This window comes from Staurois parvus, unplaced genomic scaffold (genome assembly GCF_062004578.1).
Source record: "Staurois parvus isolate SC_StPar_1 unplaced genomic scaffold, SC_StPar_1.0 ptg000090l, whole genome shotgun sequence".
In the NCBI taxonomy this organism is placed as follows: domain Eukaryota; kingdom Metazoa; phylum Chordata; class Amphibia; order Anura; family Ranidae; genus Staurois; species Staurois parvus.
Window position 1 is genome coordinate 15829866 of NW_028317886.1, and position 13631 is coordinate 15843496.

The 13631-nt window shown below is 41.4% G+C and overlaps 1 protein-coding gene across 6 annotated transcripts in view; it reads right to left on the reverse strand.

Moving 5' to 3' along the window:
- The window catches only part of TRIM2 (tripartite motif containing 2), a 185303-nt gene that overhangs the window by 34222 nt on the left and 137450 nt on the right, over positions 1-13631 (reverse strand). For all 6 annotated transcript variants that reach the window (XM_089670443.1, XM_089670445.1, XM_089670442.1 and 3 more), the window contains exons 2-3: positions 11851-12029; positions 5640-5877 (exon numbers count right to left, since the gene is read on the reverse strand). In XM_089670443.1, coding sequence (XP_089526569.1) covers positions 5640-5877; positions 11851-11984 — 372 coding nt within the window. In that variant the 5' untranslated portion in view covers positions 11985-12029. The remainder of the gene's footprint in view (positions 1-5639; positions 5878-11850; positions 12030-13631) is intronic.

A 13631-nucleotide genomic window follows, 5' to 3' on the forward strand; every position in this document is an offset into this window, starting at 1 on the left:
TTAATTGATATTGCTGAATCTTGGCTTCAGTCTTCACATGACTGGGCTAATAATATTCCTGGCTATGCTCTCTTTCGGAGAGACTGGGTGTGTTACACATGTGAGAAGTGATCTCAAACCGAGTGTGAAAGAGGACCTAGTTGATAGTGTGATAAGGCTGAAGCATTATGGGTGGAACTGCACATGGGTGTGTGTACTATAAAAGGTAATCACTGGTGTTTATTATAGACCACCCAGTGTTAATAATGAGTTGGAGACTCAGCTCCTTGCACAGATCAGAAGGGCTGGGACAGTGATAATAATGGGGGATTTTAACTACCCGAAAATTGACTGGAGCAATGATACTGCAGGAACAATTAAAGGGCAAACATTTCTAAACCTATTACAAGACAATTTCATGGTATAGTTCATAGAGGCCCCACCTAGGAATGATGCTCTGCTGGATCTGTTAATCTAAAACCATGCTGAGTTTATTACTAATGTTCATATAAAAGGAACATTTGGGTAATAGTGACCATAACATGATTTTATTTATTGTTAATGTATACAACAAGCACATACAGGAAAGAGCAATTTTTTCAAGTATGAGGGCTGATCTCCAAGACTGGGAGGGAATATTGACTTTGGTGAACACTGAACAGAAATGGAAGTTCTAGACTGTATGAAAATACACTGCAAAATAAATTCCTATGGGCAACAAGTTTAAAAGGCTAAAAATAAAACCTATGTGGCTTACAGCTAAAGTTAAAAAAAGCTATAAATAATAAGAGCTTTTAAAAATATAAAAATGAAGAAACACTATCGTCATTTAAATATTACAAAGAATAGTACAGAATATGTAAAAAGGAAATCAAGGTCGCAAAAAATGAAAACGAACAACAGATTGCAAAAGATAGCAGGACAAACATCCAAAAAATTTTCAACTATACTGTATGAATAGTAAAAAAGGTCCAGTCCGAACATGTAGGCCCTTTACAAAATAATATAAAGTGAGTGACTGGGGCCAAAGAGAAGGCAAATTTATTAAATACCAGCTTAAGCTCTGTGTATACAAATGAACATAGCGGAGCTCATGTCTATAATGGGCATGGTATTGACACAACTCCAAATGATCCACAATGGCTCAAAATTGATCTGGTCCAGAAGTATTGACAGAATAAAAGTGAATAAAGCACCTGGACCAAATGGCATACACCCACGGGTTCTAATAGAATTGAGGTTTGTCATTTCAAAGCCATGGTTTCTAATTTTTAGGTACTCTTTAATGACTGGCATAGTACCACTGGATTGGCGTAATTTGTTCCCTTGCAGGAGCAAATTATATCATGCTTTGCTGGGGTTTTGCCTTCCTCTGGATCAAATGTGGGTAATGGGTCATAAAAAGTTTATTTTAACATGTGTGCAAAAAATGCAAAAACATCTCTGGAAGTGAAAGAGTTAAAGTGGTAGTAAACTTTTTTTTTTTGGGTTTAACTTATACCTAGATGTAAGCCCATAATAAAGCTTACATGGAGGTAAAATAATATCTCCTAAACGTGCTGGAGTGATGTCATCGCGGCTCAGCCAGTCAGATGGTCAAAGCTCACGAACCCAGAAGGAAAAACAGGTGAAGATGGAAGCCTCTGCAGCAGTGACAGCACGCCTCTGGAGGACTTTGTTTTAACCCTTTGGAGGACCATAAGATTACGGAACGCCAAAAGAATCAATTTTTTGTTTTTAAAGTTCGTACACTTTAGTTGCTGTAACTAAGCCATTTCATGAAATAATTGGCAAAAAGCTAGATCCATTTGTTGATAAGAACTAATATTTTGACTCAAACCAAAAAAAAGTGTTTTAAGTTCTTAATCAGATGATACAGGCAATTAAAAACATGGGACAAATATGTCCCTTGGTCCTCAAAGGGTTAAGGCAAGTCCTTCATAATGTGCTAGTACGCAATGCATACTAGCATATTATGACATTACCTTGCAAGGGATTTTTTTTTTTCACCTGCGGTTTACTACCGCTTTAAAGGTCCTTCATATTACTAGTCATGGTCACATTGTGATATTTTGTCACACTGTTTTTTGACTTTTTAGCTTTAAAGCCAGGCAGATGACCCTTTATGGGTATTGTTAATGCTTACATATTTTTTATGCTATTTAACTATGGACTGATATGAGCCTGGACACAGGAAGGGGCCCAACTCATGATCTTGCACACAGGCGCACTGCTTTCAGAAAATGCCTTGGCAACGTCCAATATCATTAAATCAATTTAAATAATTTTTCAAAATGCTGTTCTCTGCGCATTTAAATTCAGTTTAATTAAAGTGGACCTATGATGAAATCAATTTTTAGGTTAAAAGTGGGCAAGTTATGTAATGTCTAAAGCTGGTTTCATACCTTTGCACTGCAGTAGTCGGGCAATGCATGGTACCACATTTTGTATGTGTTGCAGTGTCATTAATTTTGACTAGCACATCAATGCACTAAAACAACCCATGGGAACACACTACAATGCGCTCTTGTACATTTTGTTCAGGAAAAATAGTGTGTTTTTTGTCCCTACTGGTGCCTTTGTAGCCCGTTCAAAATAAATAAGGCATGGAATATTAACACGCAACGTAATGTGTGTATCGCACCGCAAAGGTGCAAAGGGTGCCTTACAGCTATTTATTACCTCTCACAAAGAGGACAGTACTTCTGCTCATAATATCATCAGCCTCTCACCTTGCAGTCTGATTACTCTGGGAAAGGAGAATGAGGAAATGCTTCATTATGCCTGCAGCAGTCTGATGGTATTATCCTGGCCTAGGCAAAGTCACCATCCTGATGCTCATAAACTGCTTTTTAAAAGAGAAGTATGGTCAAAGCCATACATCAATATTGCAGCATGGCGGTATGTATGTTCGATTTTTTTTTTAGTAATCCCCAATTTCTCCTTTAATGATAAAAGGTAGAGCTTTTTGAAAAATATTACAGTTTCTGTATATTGTGATGTCAGAATATTTTGTACAGATCCTTGTAAAACTTACTGAAAAGTCCACTTTAACATCCTTGTGTATATGTAGAGAAGACTAGGAGGTAGTTGATGAAACACAGTTACACAGATAAATAAATCCTGCAGCGTTTGGGGGGGAGGGCATTTATAGATCTCCAATAATATAAAATAATCCCATATTCTGTCACTATATGGCCAAATTTTATCTACAGGCTCATAACAAACAAATTGCAAGAACCAGCTCATAATTTGGATGATTGCTTTTTAGCTTTACACACGATGTACAAAGGAATTAGTGATTAGTTCACAATTAACAAGGTCAATGGGATTTGTTAGGTTAAATTAACAAGATTGTATATACAGCAGTTAGAATCTTCAGTCTATTTAATCAGATCCCTTCACTTTTCTCTGTTAAAGGGCAAGCCATTCGCATGGCAATACTGAAGGGCATCCCATTCATATATATGAGATGCTGGCATTAAAACCATTGAAAACTGAAAAAAAAATAAACAAAATATATTTTATATTATATATTGCAGCTTACCAATTCTTAGGTGTGGTGGCTGCATTAGTTTTCTTTTTTCATGCTTTTCCCCTTTTTATTATTATACAGGATTTATATAGCGCCAACAGTTTGCTCAGCGCTGTACATTATATTATAATGGGAGACAGTACAGTAACAATACAATTCAATACAGGAGGGGTTCGAGGTTCCTGCTCATTGGAGCTTACAGTCTACGGGGAAGGGGATAGTGGTACAGGAGGAAATATCTTTGGGGGATGGAGTGGTAGGAAGAGTGGAGGAGTTCAGTAATTAGCTGAGGGCGGGGTAGGCTTCCCTGAAGAGATAGGTTTTCAAAATGCGCCTAAAGGTGACGAGAGTAGGTGATAGTCTGATGGATTGGGGTAGGGAGTTCCAGAGGATGGGGGAAGCCCTGGAGAAGTCCTGGAGAAGGAGACCAGGGAACTAGAGAGTAGGAGGTCTTGTGAGGAGTGGAGAGTACGTTTTGGGTGGTATTTGATACCAGATCAGTGATGTAGTTTGGGGCAGTATTATGAACAGCTTTATAAGTCAATGTTACTTGTTCATCAGGCCAGTAAAGCAGCCCATAAATGAGTCTGTTTGTTCAATCAGCAGGTTGAAGAGGAAAAAAAAAAAAATTACCCCATTACCCCATCCACATATTCGAGGTGGTTGGGGGAATCCTTACCACTGAGCTATTGTATTCTGGCTAGCAAAAACAGCATACCACACTGACCCAGCGATATCCCACATGCCTAAGGAATTGATCCTGTGTGGCTCCAAAGTCTTGCAGTATAATGTTGACATCTCATAATAAACATATGGACGTTGCAGAGAGATCCAACTTGTGATGGTGACATAGTTCTACTTATGTTTAATGTAATGCTAGTGGAAGATTATCACAGGACCCTGACCAATAAGGTCTACCGAAATATGGTGTGTGATGGAAATAAGCTAATCAGATCAAGTAATGAGAAGTGCAGACAATTAAAGCCCGCTTTCTGACAATGTCACAAGAAGGTGGCAATGGCAGTAACTTTGGCTCACTGACACAAACTGCTAGTGCTAAACACTGGCAGTTATCAAATGGTGGAACAGTGATGAATAATAGTGATGGCATCCAGCTCCAGTACATTTAGGAAAGGTGACCACTGTGCTCCAGCAAGGCTTATACATGGGGTTTGTGTCTATGACAATCCATATTTCATTGTGATTATTATACAGTATTTATATAGCGCCAACAGTTTGCTCAGAGCTGTACATTACAATGGGAGACAGTACACGAGACGGTACAGTAACAATACAATACACGAGGGGTTCGAGGGCCCTACTCCTTGGAGCTTACAATCTAGGAGGGAGGGGATAGTGGTACAGGAGGAAATAGCTGTGGGGGATGGAGTGGTAGGAAGAGTGGAGGAGATCGGCAATTAGGTGAGGGCGGGGTAGGCTTCCCTGAAGAGATGGGTTTTCAGGGTGCGCCTAAAGGTGAGGAGGGTAGGTGACAGTCTGATGGATTGAGGTAGTGAGTTCCAGAGGATGGGGGAAGCCCTGGAGAAGTCCTGGAGACGGGCATGGGAGGAAGAGACTAGGGAACTAGAGAGTAGGAGGTCTTGTGAGGAGCTGGAGATTACGTTTTGGGTGGTATATGGATATTCGGTCGGTGATGTAGTTTGGGGCAGTGTTATGGACAGCTTTGTACGTCAATGTTAGTAGTTTGAATTTTATGCGTTGGGCAATCGGAAGCCAGTGGAGGGATTGGCAGAGGGGGGGTGGCGGATACGGAGCGGTTAGTAAGGTGGATGAGTCTAGCCGCAGAATTCAGGATAGACTGAAGCGGGGATGAGGTAAGCCGGGTGATGGGTGATGTGATGTGATGTGTGGAGAAGGATAGAAAGGCATGCAGGGAAGCACTGGAGAGCCAAGGGCAATCGAGCATGAAATATAGTGCAAGCTATTTGGCACTAGGTGACAACAGCTTGTGAATATATGAAATGGTGCAATCTGGGTTCAATATTGTTTCTATTTACTCTCTAGTTTGTCCCCATAGTCACCTATTTACATTACTTTGCAGCTTTGTTTTTATTTTACTGCACCATGTGTGGTTCGGTTATTTCTTTATTGTTGGATTTCTTACATTTCCATCATGGTTGGGACAAGACAAAGGTTTTCCAGCAGCAACAGCATTCACTGTCTCCAGTATGGAGGACTCTTCAATACCATTATCTGGACTCCTCTGCAGCACATCCATCAGGTTAGTAATGAAGAAGTTGTTCTGTAGCGCAGACACACCCTTCTCGGGTAGAATTGAAGTCTGGCGACAGACTGGACAAGAGAGGGTCAAACTGTGAGCTGGAATGTAGTTCTGCAAACACCTGCCAAGAAGAGACAAGGATGGTTACTCTCTGTATGGAGCTGGGCCAAAAAACAGTAGCCAAATATGCTTAGAATAATTCAGGAAAAATAGCAATATACATTTGAATGCCCACACTGCAAATATATCATATATAATACTGAAATATTTCTATGCCTCCTGAGATCTTCCTAAATCCTGATTGTGCATATAAGTCCCCTGGCACCCCAACACTGCAATAGTTGTCAGTATATAAATCCACGATGTCCCATGAAACTCGAGAAAGGGAATTATGTAAACTCTAGGATGCTCAAGATCTGTGCTACAAGGTCTTCTCCTATTGGTGATTCTGATCATAAACCTGCTACATGCATAGATCCATCCAGTGGTTGAAGAAAAGAAGCACATTCCATTCACTTTGGCAAAGGATACCAGGTTTTAGGATGTTTAAATACTGTGAGTGTTAGATCAATGTTGACCTTAGAAAGTTGAGTTTTTGTATAGAGGACTGTGGGATTGTATTACTAGGACATATAAATGTTGATTCCTTTAAGAGGAACTTCACCTCCGCAATATTTCCCTACCATCTCCCCGATCCTGCATCACCATCCTTAAACATCTTACACATGCGCAGATTTGACACAGGTCTCTGCCAGGTATTCGGGTCCTGCAGCATGACTGTGCATGCAAGGGCGATCCCTGCACATTTGCATAGATACGGCTAGATTCTGATATCAGGGACCTTGTACAGACCCATAGCATCTGTGCACATGCATGGGGGATCTCCTGCACATGCGCAAACATGCTGTAGGTCCTTCCAGGTCTTGAATACCTGGCAGATAACCAAATGAAATCTGCGTATGGGCAGAATCTAGTGCGCCTGTGCTCCTAATAAAACAATACCTCTTGGAATTTGAAGTGGCAATTCTAAGAGGTATTAGGACACTGCTACATACTTCTGGCCTAACAAATAAATCAAGAAGCACTGTGGTCAAACACACCATTTCTTAAAGAAAGGGGGAGGTGGGAGCCAAAAGAGAAACAATTTTTGTAATGTGTGAAGGTCTGCTTTAACCACTTGCCCTCCAGAGGATTTACCCCCCTTCCTGACCAGGTCATTTTTTTTGCATTGCGGCGCTGTGTTACTTTAACTGATAATTGGGTGGTCATGCCAAGCTGCACCCAAATTAAATTTACGTCCTTTTTTTCCCAAAAATAGAGCATTCTTTAGGTGGTATTTGATAGCCTGTGTGTTTTTTTATTTTTTGCGTTATAAAAAACAAAAAAAAACAGTCAATTTTGAGAAAAAAACAAAACAAAAAAATATTTTTGACTTTTTGCTATTAAACATGTCCAGTAAAAAAAATTAAAAAAAAAAAATCAAATTTCGTCATAAATTTAGACCAAAAATGTGTTCTGCTACATTTCTTTGCAAAAAAAAATCCCAACACATGTAAATTAATTGGTTTACTGATTAAAGTATAGTGTTTACAAATGGCAGTATGTATACTGGGATTTTTTTTTCTTTTTTTACAATGGCGGCAATCAGCGACTAATAGTGGGACTGCGGTGGGCATTCTGACACTGGGGGGAACTGACTTTGTGTCATTGACATCCCCAGTGACAAAACAGTGATTAGTGCTAAAAAAAAGCACTGACACTGTACTAATGGCACTGGGCAGGAAGGGGTTAACATGTGGGGCAATCAAAGGGTTAACTGTGTGCTGTTTTACATGTGTAGCAGGCTCCTTGTACAAGAGGATTTATCACACGTTCAGCAGTCCGTCCTCTCTCTCCCCTATTTGTAAAACCTGGGCATTCTGCCAAGTTCATGACTCATCCACTACACAGCAAAGAACGCTGGAAGGGGGGAGGAAGCAGGAAGTGAAGGGGAGAACAGAGAGACACGAGGCTGGAGAAAAGACAGGGACATGTGGAGTCCGTCCAAGCAGAGGAGGAGGCACTACAGCACCCAGCGCGGATAGAGGGACCCTGCTGTGTGTTCAGAGTCTGGTGAGCTGTCCCCCTGGAGAGAGTAAGACACACCATTTACACTTTGCATATAGACTGGGACATCCGCACCCCACTGCTGGGATCTCACCCATCCGGGGCCCTGTGCAAGCCACAGATCCTCCTGCCTGCTTTGCCCCTCACCACCAGTGTAATTGAGACTGTCTGCCCCGGGGACTGACACATACTGGGAGATTGCATCCTGCGACTGCCCCTGGTCTTGGGGTGCTTTGTGTTGTGTTTAGACACTGAGGTTGGACCCTCTCAGCCCAGAAACCTAGTGAAATTGAATGTAACCCACACCAGCTGAAACTCCAAAGAAGCCTTCAGCTGCTATTTACTTCATTGTAAAGACTAAACGTGCACCAACTAGAGCTCCACCGTTACAAGGACTGAAGTGGGGGAATCTGGCTTAGTAGCCTTATTAGAGGTACCTCTTTATTGCATTCTGTTCTGACTCTGAGGTGATTTTTGGCCAACGCCCCTCAGAAGCAGAATCATACCCCGGTGTGGGTAATACATTTCATTGATAGAGTATAAGTAAGTTTATTTGTTTGATATCAGTTGTATTCTGCTTAAAGTGCGACTCTGCCATCCGGAGACTCTTGGCTGTGAAGCCCTCTAGTGGCAGACCAAATTTACTGCATTGCATAAAAGAAGAAAAGTAAGTTTTGAAGTTGAAAGGGGAACCCCACCCCTCTACACTGCATTTCATTCTCCATAAAATTGTTCTTGTTTAATTTAACCCTGTGTCAGCAAATTTCTTGGCGGGGTATTTGCTATTCATTACCAGTTGTGCCAGAGGGATTGGGTTTGCTTAGGGTTGGATCTATTGAGCGCAGGACCCATAATATATTCCAGCTTGTCCCAAGGGGCAGTGCTACACATGTGTGTGCGCTTCACTGTAAGCACACTGCTTTGTATGGCTGTGCTATGCACAGCCATTCAAAGCAGAGTGAAGGAGCTGACAGGAGAGAGAACTGTATTGTTTACAAACAGTTCCCTCCGTCGGACATGTTCGGCAATCACCGGGCGCCGGCGAGTAATCACCGATCGAGACCTGCTGATTGACAGCCGAGGCCACGAACGGCGGTGCGGGTAGAACACGTGCGCCCCCTACCTGGAAAAATCATGTATATATATACACATGATTTTGCACACCCGTGCTGCCCTGTAGCAGTACTTCTGCTATAGGATGGAAGGGAAGCGGTTGAAGTGGAATGAAAGCCAAAACATAAATTCTCCACTGCAATCATTATTGTAAGCGAAGTTCAGCCTTATGTGTCAAAATGAAAAAGATTCCAGTGTTTGTACCTTTATGTTGCAGTATCCAGTGCCTGTCACATGACTTCAATACTCTTCCTTCTGAGTCTAAGAGCAGCCAGTAGTATTCACTGAAGGGTAGTGGCATCACTTCCAGGAAGTTACATTGTTCCTGTGTAGCCAGTGGTCATATACAGGATGGGAGGAGCTGATCAGAGGTTCCCTGGTCAGTGCTCTCTCATGAATAAGGATGCTTGTACATCCTCATTCATGAGAAAATTAAAAAAGAACCATACCCACAGGAGGGCTGGGAGGTCCAGTGCACATAGACACTAGAGCTGTGCAGGGCTTTGCATCAAGACTACCACAGGGAAGAGGGAGCTGGATGCAGGGGGACCTGGGGCTCTGAGCTCAGTTCACATCTACAATGAGCATTATATCTTACTGCCACGATTCCACCTTGTAGTGCGACTGTAACATAAAAGTGTGTGTGTGCGTGTGTGTGTGTGTGTGTGTGTGTGTACAGGTGCAGTGTGATTTACAGCCTTACATTAGCTGCTGTTTGTCAATGCTCTATGCTGCACAGGTGTCAAACTGGCGGCCCTCCAGCTGTTGCCAAACTACAAGTCCCATAAGGCATTGCAAGATTAACAGTTACAAGCATGACTTCCAAAGGCAGAGGCATGATGGGACTTGTAGTTTTGCAACAGCTGGAGGGCCACCAGTTTGATACCCCTGCCCTATGCCAAAATGGGGCTTGGAAGAAAGGAGGAGATGCTGCACATTCTGCCAATGGCGGGGAGGGATGGGGGCAGTGCTGGGCAGGACTGGGAAGAACAGGGGCAGGTTTACTGAACCCTCAGCTGGATTTCTCACACAGAGACCGACAACGGTTTCAGGAAGTGCCTGTGAGCTGCTAAATTCAGCTGAACTGTGGTCGGTAAAGAACAGAAGACAGCTGATTGTCTAGCCCAGATTAGTTTAAGCTAGACAATCAGCAAGTCTGAAAATGTAGAATATCAACATTAAAGATATTTAACATAGTAATAATGGGAAAATTTTCAATTTTGACTGGAATTCCACCTTAAAAGTGTTACTAAACCTACAACAGTAAAATCAATCTGTATATGCAGTAAAGCATGCTTGTTATACTCACTGTGAAACCTACGGGGTTAATCCTCTGCATTGTGTGAAAAGGATATTTGATCCTCCCCTTCTTTTACTGTCCCCAAGCCAATTGCTGATAGAACAGAGCCTTGGGGGCCAGCTGCACATGCCCAGTTTGGTATCTATTGCTAGATTTTTTTTTTTCTGGGGAGTCTGCATGTGATCAGCACAGGGCCAATCAGCGCTGTTCAGAAAGAGGGTCAGGGGTCCTGCAGCCTCATGGGACAATCAGGGGAGAATTAAAACTCCTCCTTACAAACGTTAACCAGTGCTCTGCTGGACACTGATAGAAGTCACAAAACTGCTCTCACTGCTAATGAGAAAATGTATTTAGCAGTATATATTAACTAATATAGTTGCATTTCCATGTTCTGTGTACTGTGGGAGACCAGATATAGTGAATGCAGGGTCCTGGGTTTAGTAACACTTAAGTGCACTTTAAGTGGGCTTGAATGCCTGGGAGGCAGCATGACTTCTGTATCATGTGACTGCTCAATTATAATGATTATAATAACTCAAATGATGATGTACAGTGCGATATAACATATTAAAGACATTGAAAATATAAAAAAAGAGAGATTCGTTTTGGCAATGAGCAATAGCTGGCTGTTATTTGTGGATGATTAGCAGCTGCCTGCACATGACAGACATTACACAGTGTCTGGAGAAAGCAAATGTATTGGAACAAATCTTTTTTTTGCTAAAATAGTGGGTACAGTCCTTGCACTATTGCATTTTCATATATTGTCCTCAACATTCCTCTAGCATAGATAAAATATAACTGCACACTCTAGGATAAATAATACAATATAATCCCATGAGCAGTTTAAAAAAATTATAAAAATTAAAATACAATTTTATAGAAAATATATAAAAATATTAATTACCAAGAAAGCCCATCAATCATATCCTCAAAACAAATAACCTAACGCTTCAAAATATTGCAAAAATAGTCCCAATAATACACCGAGCCTCTTTTAGTGTTTCTTCTCAACAGTCATCAAATGATTAATTGCATTCCCATAATCACGCCATATCTTCTTGATCTTGCTTTGTGCTTCTCCACCAGCAAAACACCAGATGTGCCCTCACCTGGAGCTTTTGACCTCACATAAAGTTTGGTCAAAAAATGCTTGTGTCCCTGAAGTGAACATAGGGTTAAGATGTCTCTTGAATCAGAGTCTTCCTTCAATGGGTAACGGCCAACTTCTTACCTCCTCCTCCATTCGGCATGCATATACCGAAAATATATAGACAAAAAAACAATAGTTCTTTATCCTTAAAACCGTTTATTTAATTAAAATTGGCAACTCACATTGTGTAGGTGCCCCAATGGACCAAATATCATGCGCATAATATATCAGTATCCAACACCGTATGCATACATAAATATCCCCTCGCTCTCACATACACGATCCATCATTCCAGTTTGTCAGCTGACCGCGAGTGAAGTGACGTCATCCAGTCCCTCCTATTTATTGTTTTGAGGATATGATTGATGGGTGACTGATATTGTGAGGAAAGCATGGCACTATTACACTCTAGGATAACTCACCTCTCACAAAATGTATGCAGACAGGGAAGAACTTTGGGATTTTTGTAGCGGTCGAGGCATATACTGCAGATTAGGAACTGCTTGTCGATCTGTCGCACCACAGGACTAGGGATATTGGAGCCTTCACTGGCCATCCTAGACCACTAACATGTGGGTTAAGTTCCCTTCCACCTTGCACACTGAAAAGAGAGAAAAAAACCTTCAATATATAAAAACATATCCACTTATGACTTATAAATGTATAAAATGTTTAATTATTTCTTACAAAAGACAATTATCTTTTATATCAAATATGCTTTCTAAAATTTCTCCTTGTTAGAGATTCTGTATATAGCCCTACAGAACAGACAGTGCACAGTCCACGTGTCTGTTTGCTGATTCTCTGGTAACAGGAAACAGGAACTTTTATTATAGAGAAAAGATAGAGTTCTATCATAGATGCAGATACAAACTTATAAACACTGCCATCTACTGACTGAAGAATATATCTGTAGTTGTTGCACAAAGAATGCATGAACACTGTATTCCAACACTCCATTACATAATTCAGGGCACGTCTTCATTTAATGTGACTGAAATGACAGTACTGAAACAAAGTAAAATGCTAAAGAGGAATATAGACAGATTTCTAGATGGCAAATTTCCAGATGATGTTTGTCTGGACCCACCAGATAATATTATTATTATTATAATAATACAGGATTTATATAGTGCCAACAGTTTGCGCAGAGCTTTACAAAATGAAGGTAGACATTAAAGGCAACACGGTGGCTAAATGGTTAACACTTTCACCTTGTAATACTAGGGTCGTTGGTTCGAATACCAACCATGGCACCACCTGCCTGGAGTTTGCATGTTCTCCCTGTGTCTGCGTGGGTTTCCTCTGGGTACTCCGGTTTCCTCCCACACTCCAAAGACATGCTGGTAGGTTAATTGGATCCTGTCTAAATTGGCCCTAGTATGTACAGTTGTGTCCAAAATTATTCAACCCCCACTGAAATTGAGTGTTTTGGCCAGTTTGACATTGCTTTTGATCATTCAGTCATCTTGCTTACATTTACATTAAAGAGGCACTTGTAGGTCAGACAAATATAACATAACAGTTATAATGAAATAACCACAAATGTCTTTTCTGTGCTCACAGCATTATCAGTTTTATTCAACCCCCAAGTGACATTCAATCTTAGTACTTAGTACAGCATCCTTTTACAGTTATAACAGCTTTTAAACGTGAAGCATAGCTTGACACAAGTGTCTTGCAGCGATCTACGGGTATCTTCGCCCATTCTTCATGGGCAAAGGCCTCCAGTTCAGTCACATTCTTAGGCTTGCGCACTGCAACTGCTTTCTTTAAGTCCCACCAGAGGTTCTCAATCGGATTTAAGTCTGGTGACTGCGATGGCCACTCCAAAATGTTCCAGCCTTTCCTCTGCAACCATGCTCTAGTGGACTTGGAGGTATGCTTGGGATCATTGTCCTGTTGAAAGGTCCAACGTCTCCCAAGCCTCAGGTGTGTGACGGACTGCATCACGTTTCCATCCAATATCTCCTGGTACTGAAGAGAATTCATGGTACCTTGCACACGCTGAAGCTTCCCTGTACCTGCAGAAGCAAAACAGCCCCAAAGCATGATTGACCCTCCACCATGCTTCACAGTAGGCAAGGTGTTCTTTTCATCATAGGCCTTGTTCTTCCTCCTCCAAACATAGCGTTGATCCATGGGCCCAAACAGTTCTAATTTTGTTTCATCAGTCCACAGAACACTATCCCACAACTTTTGT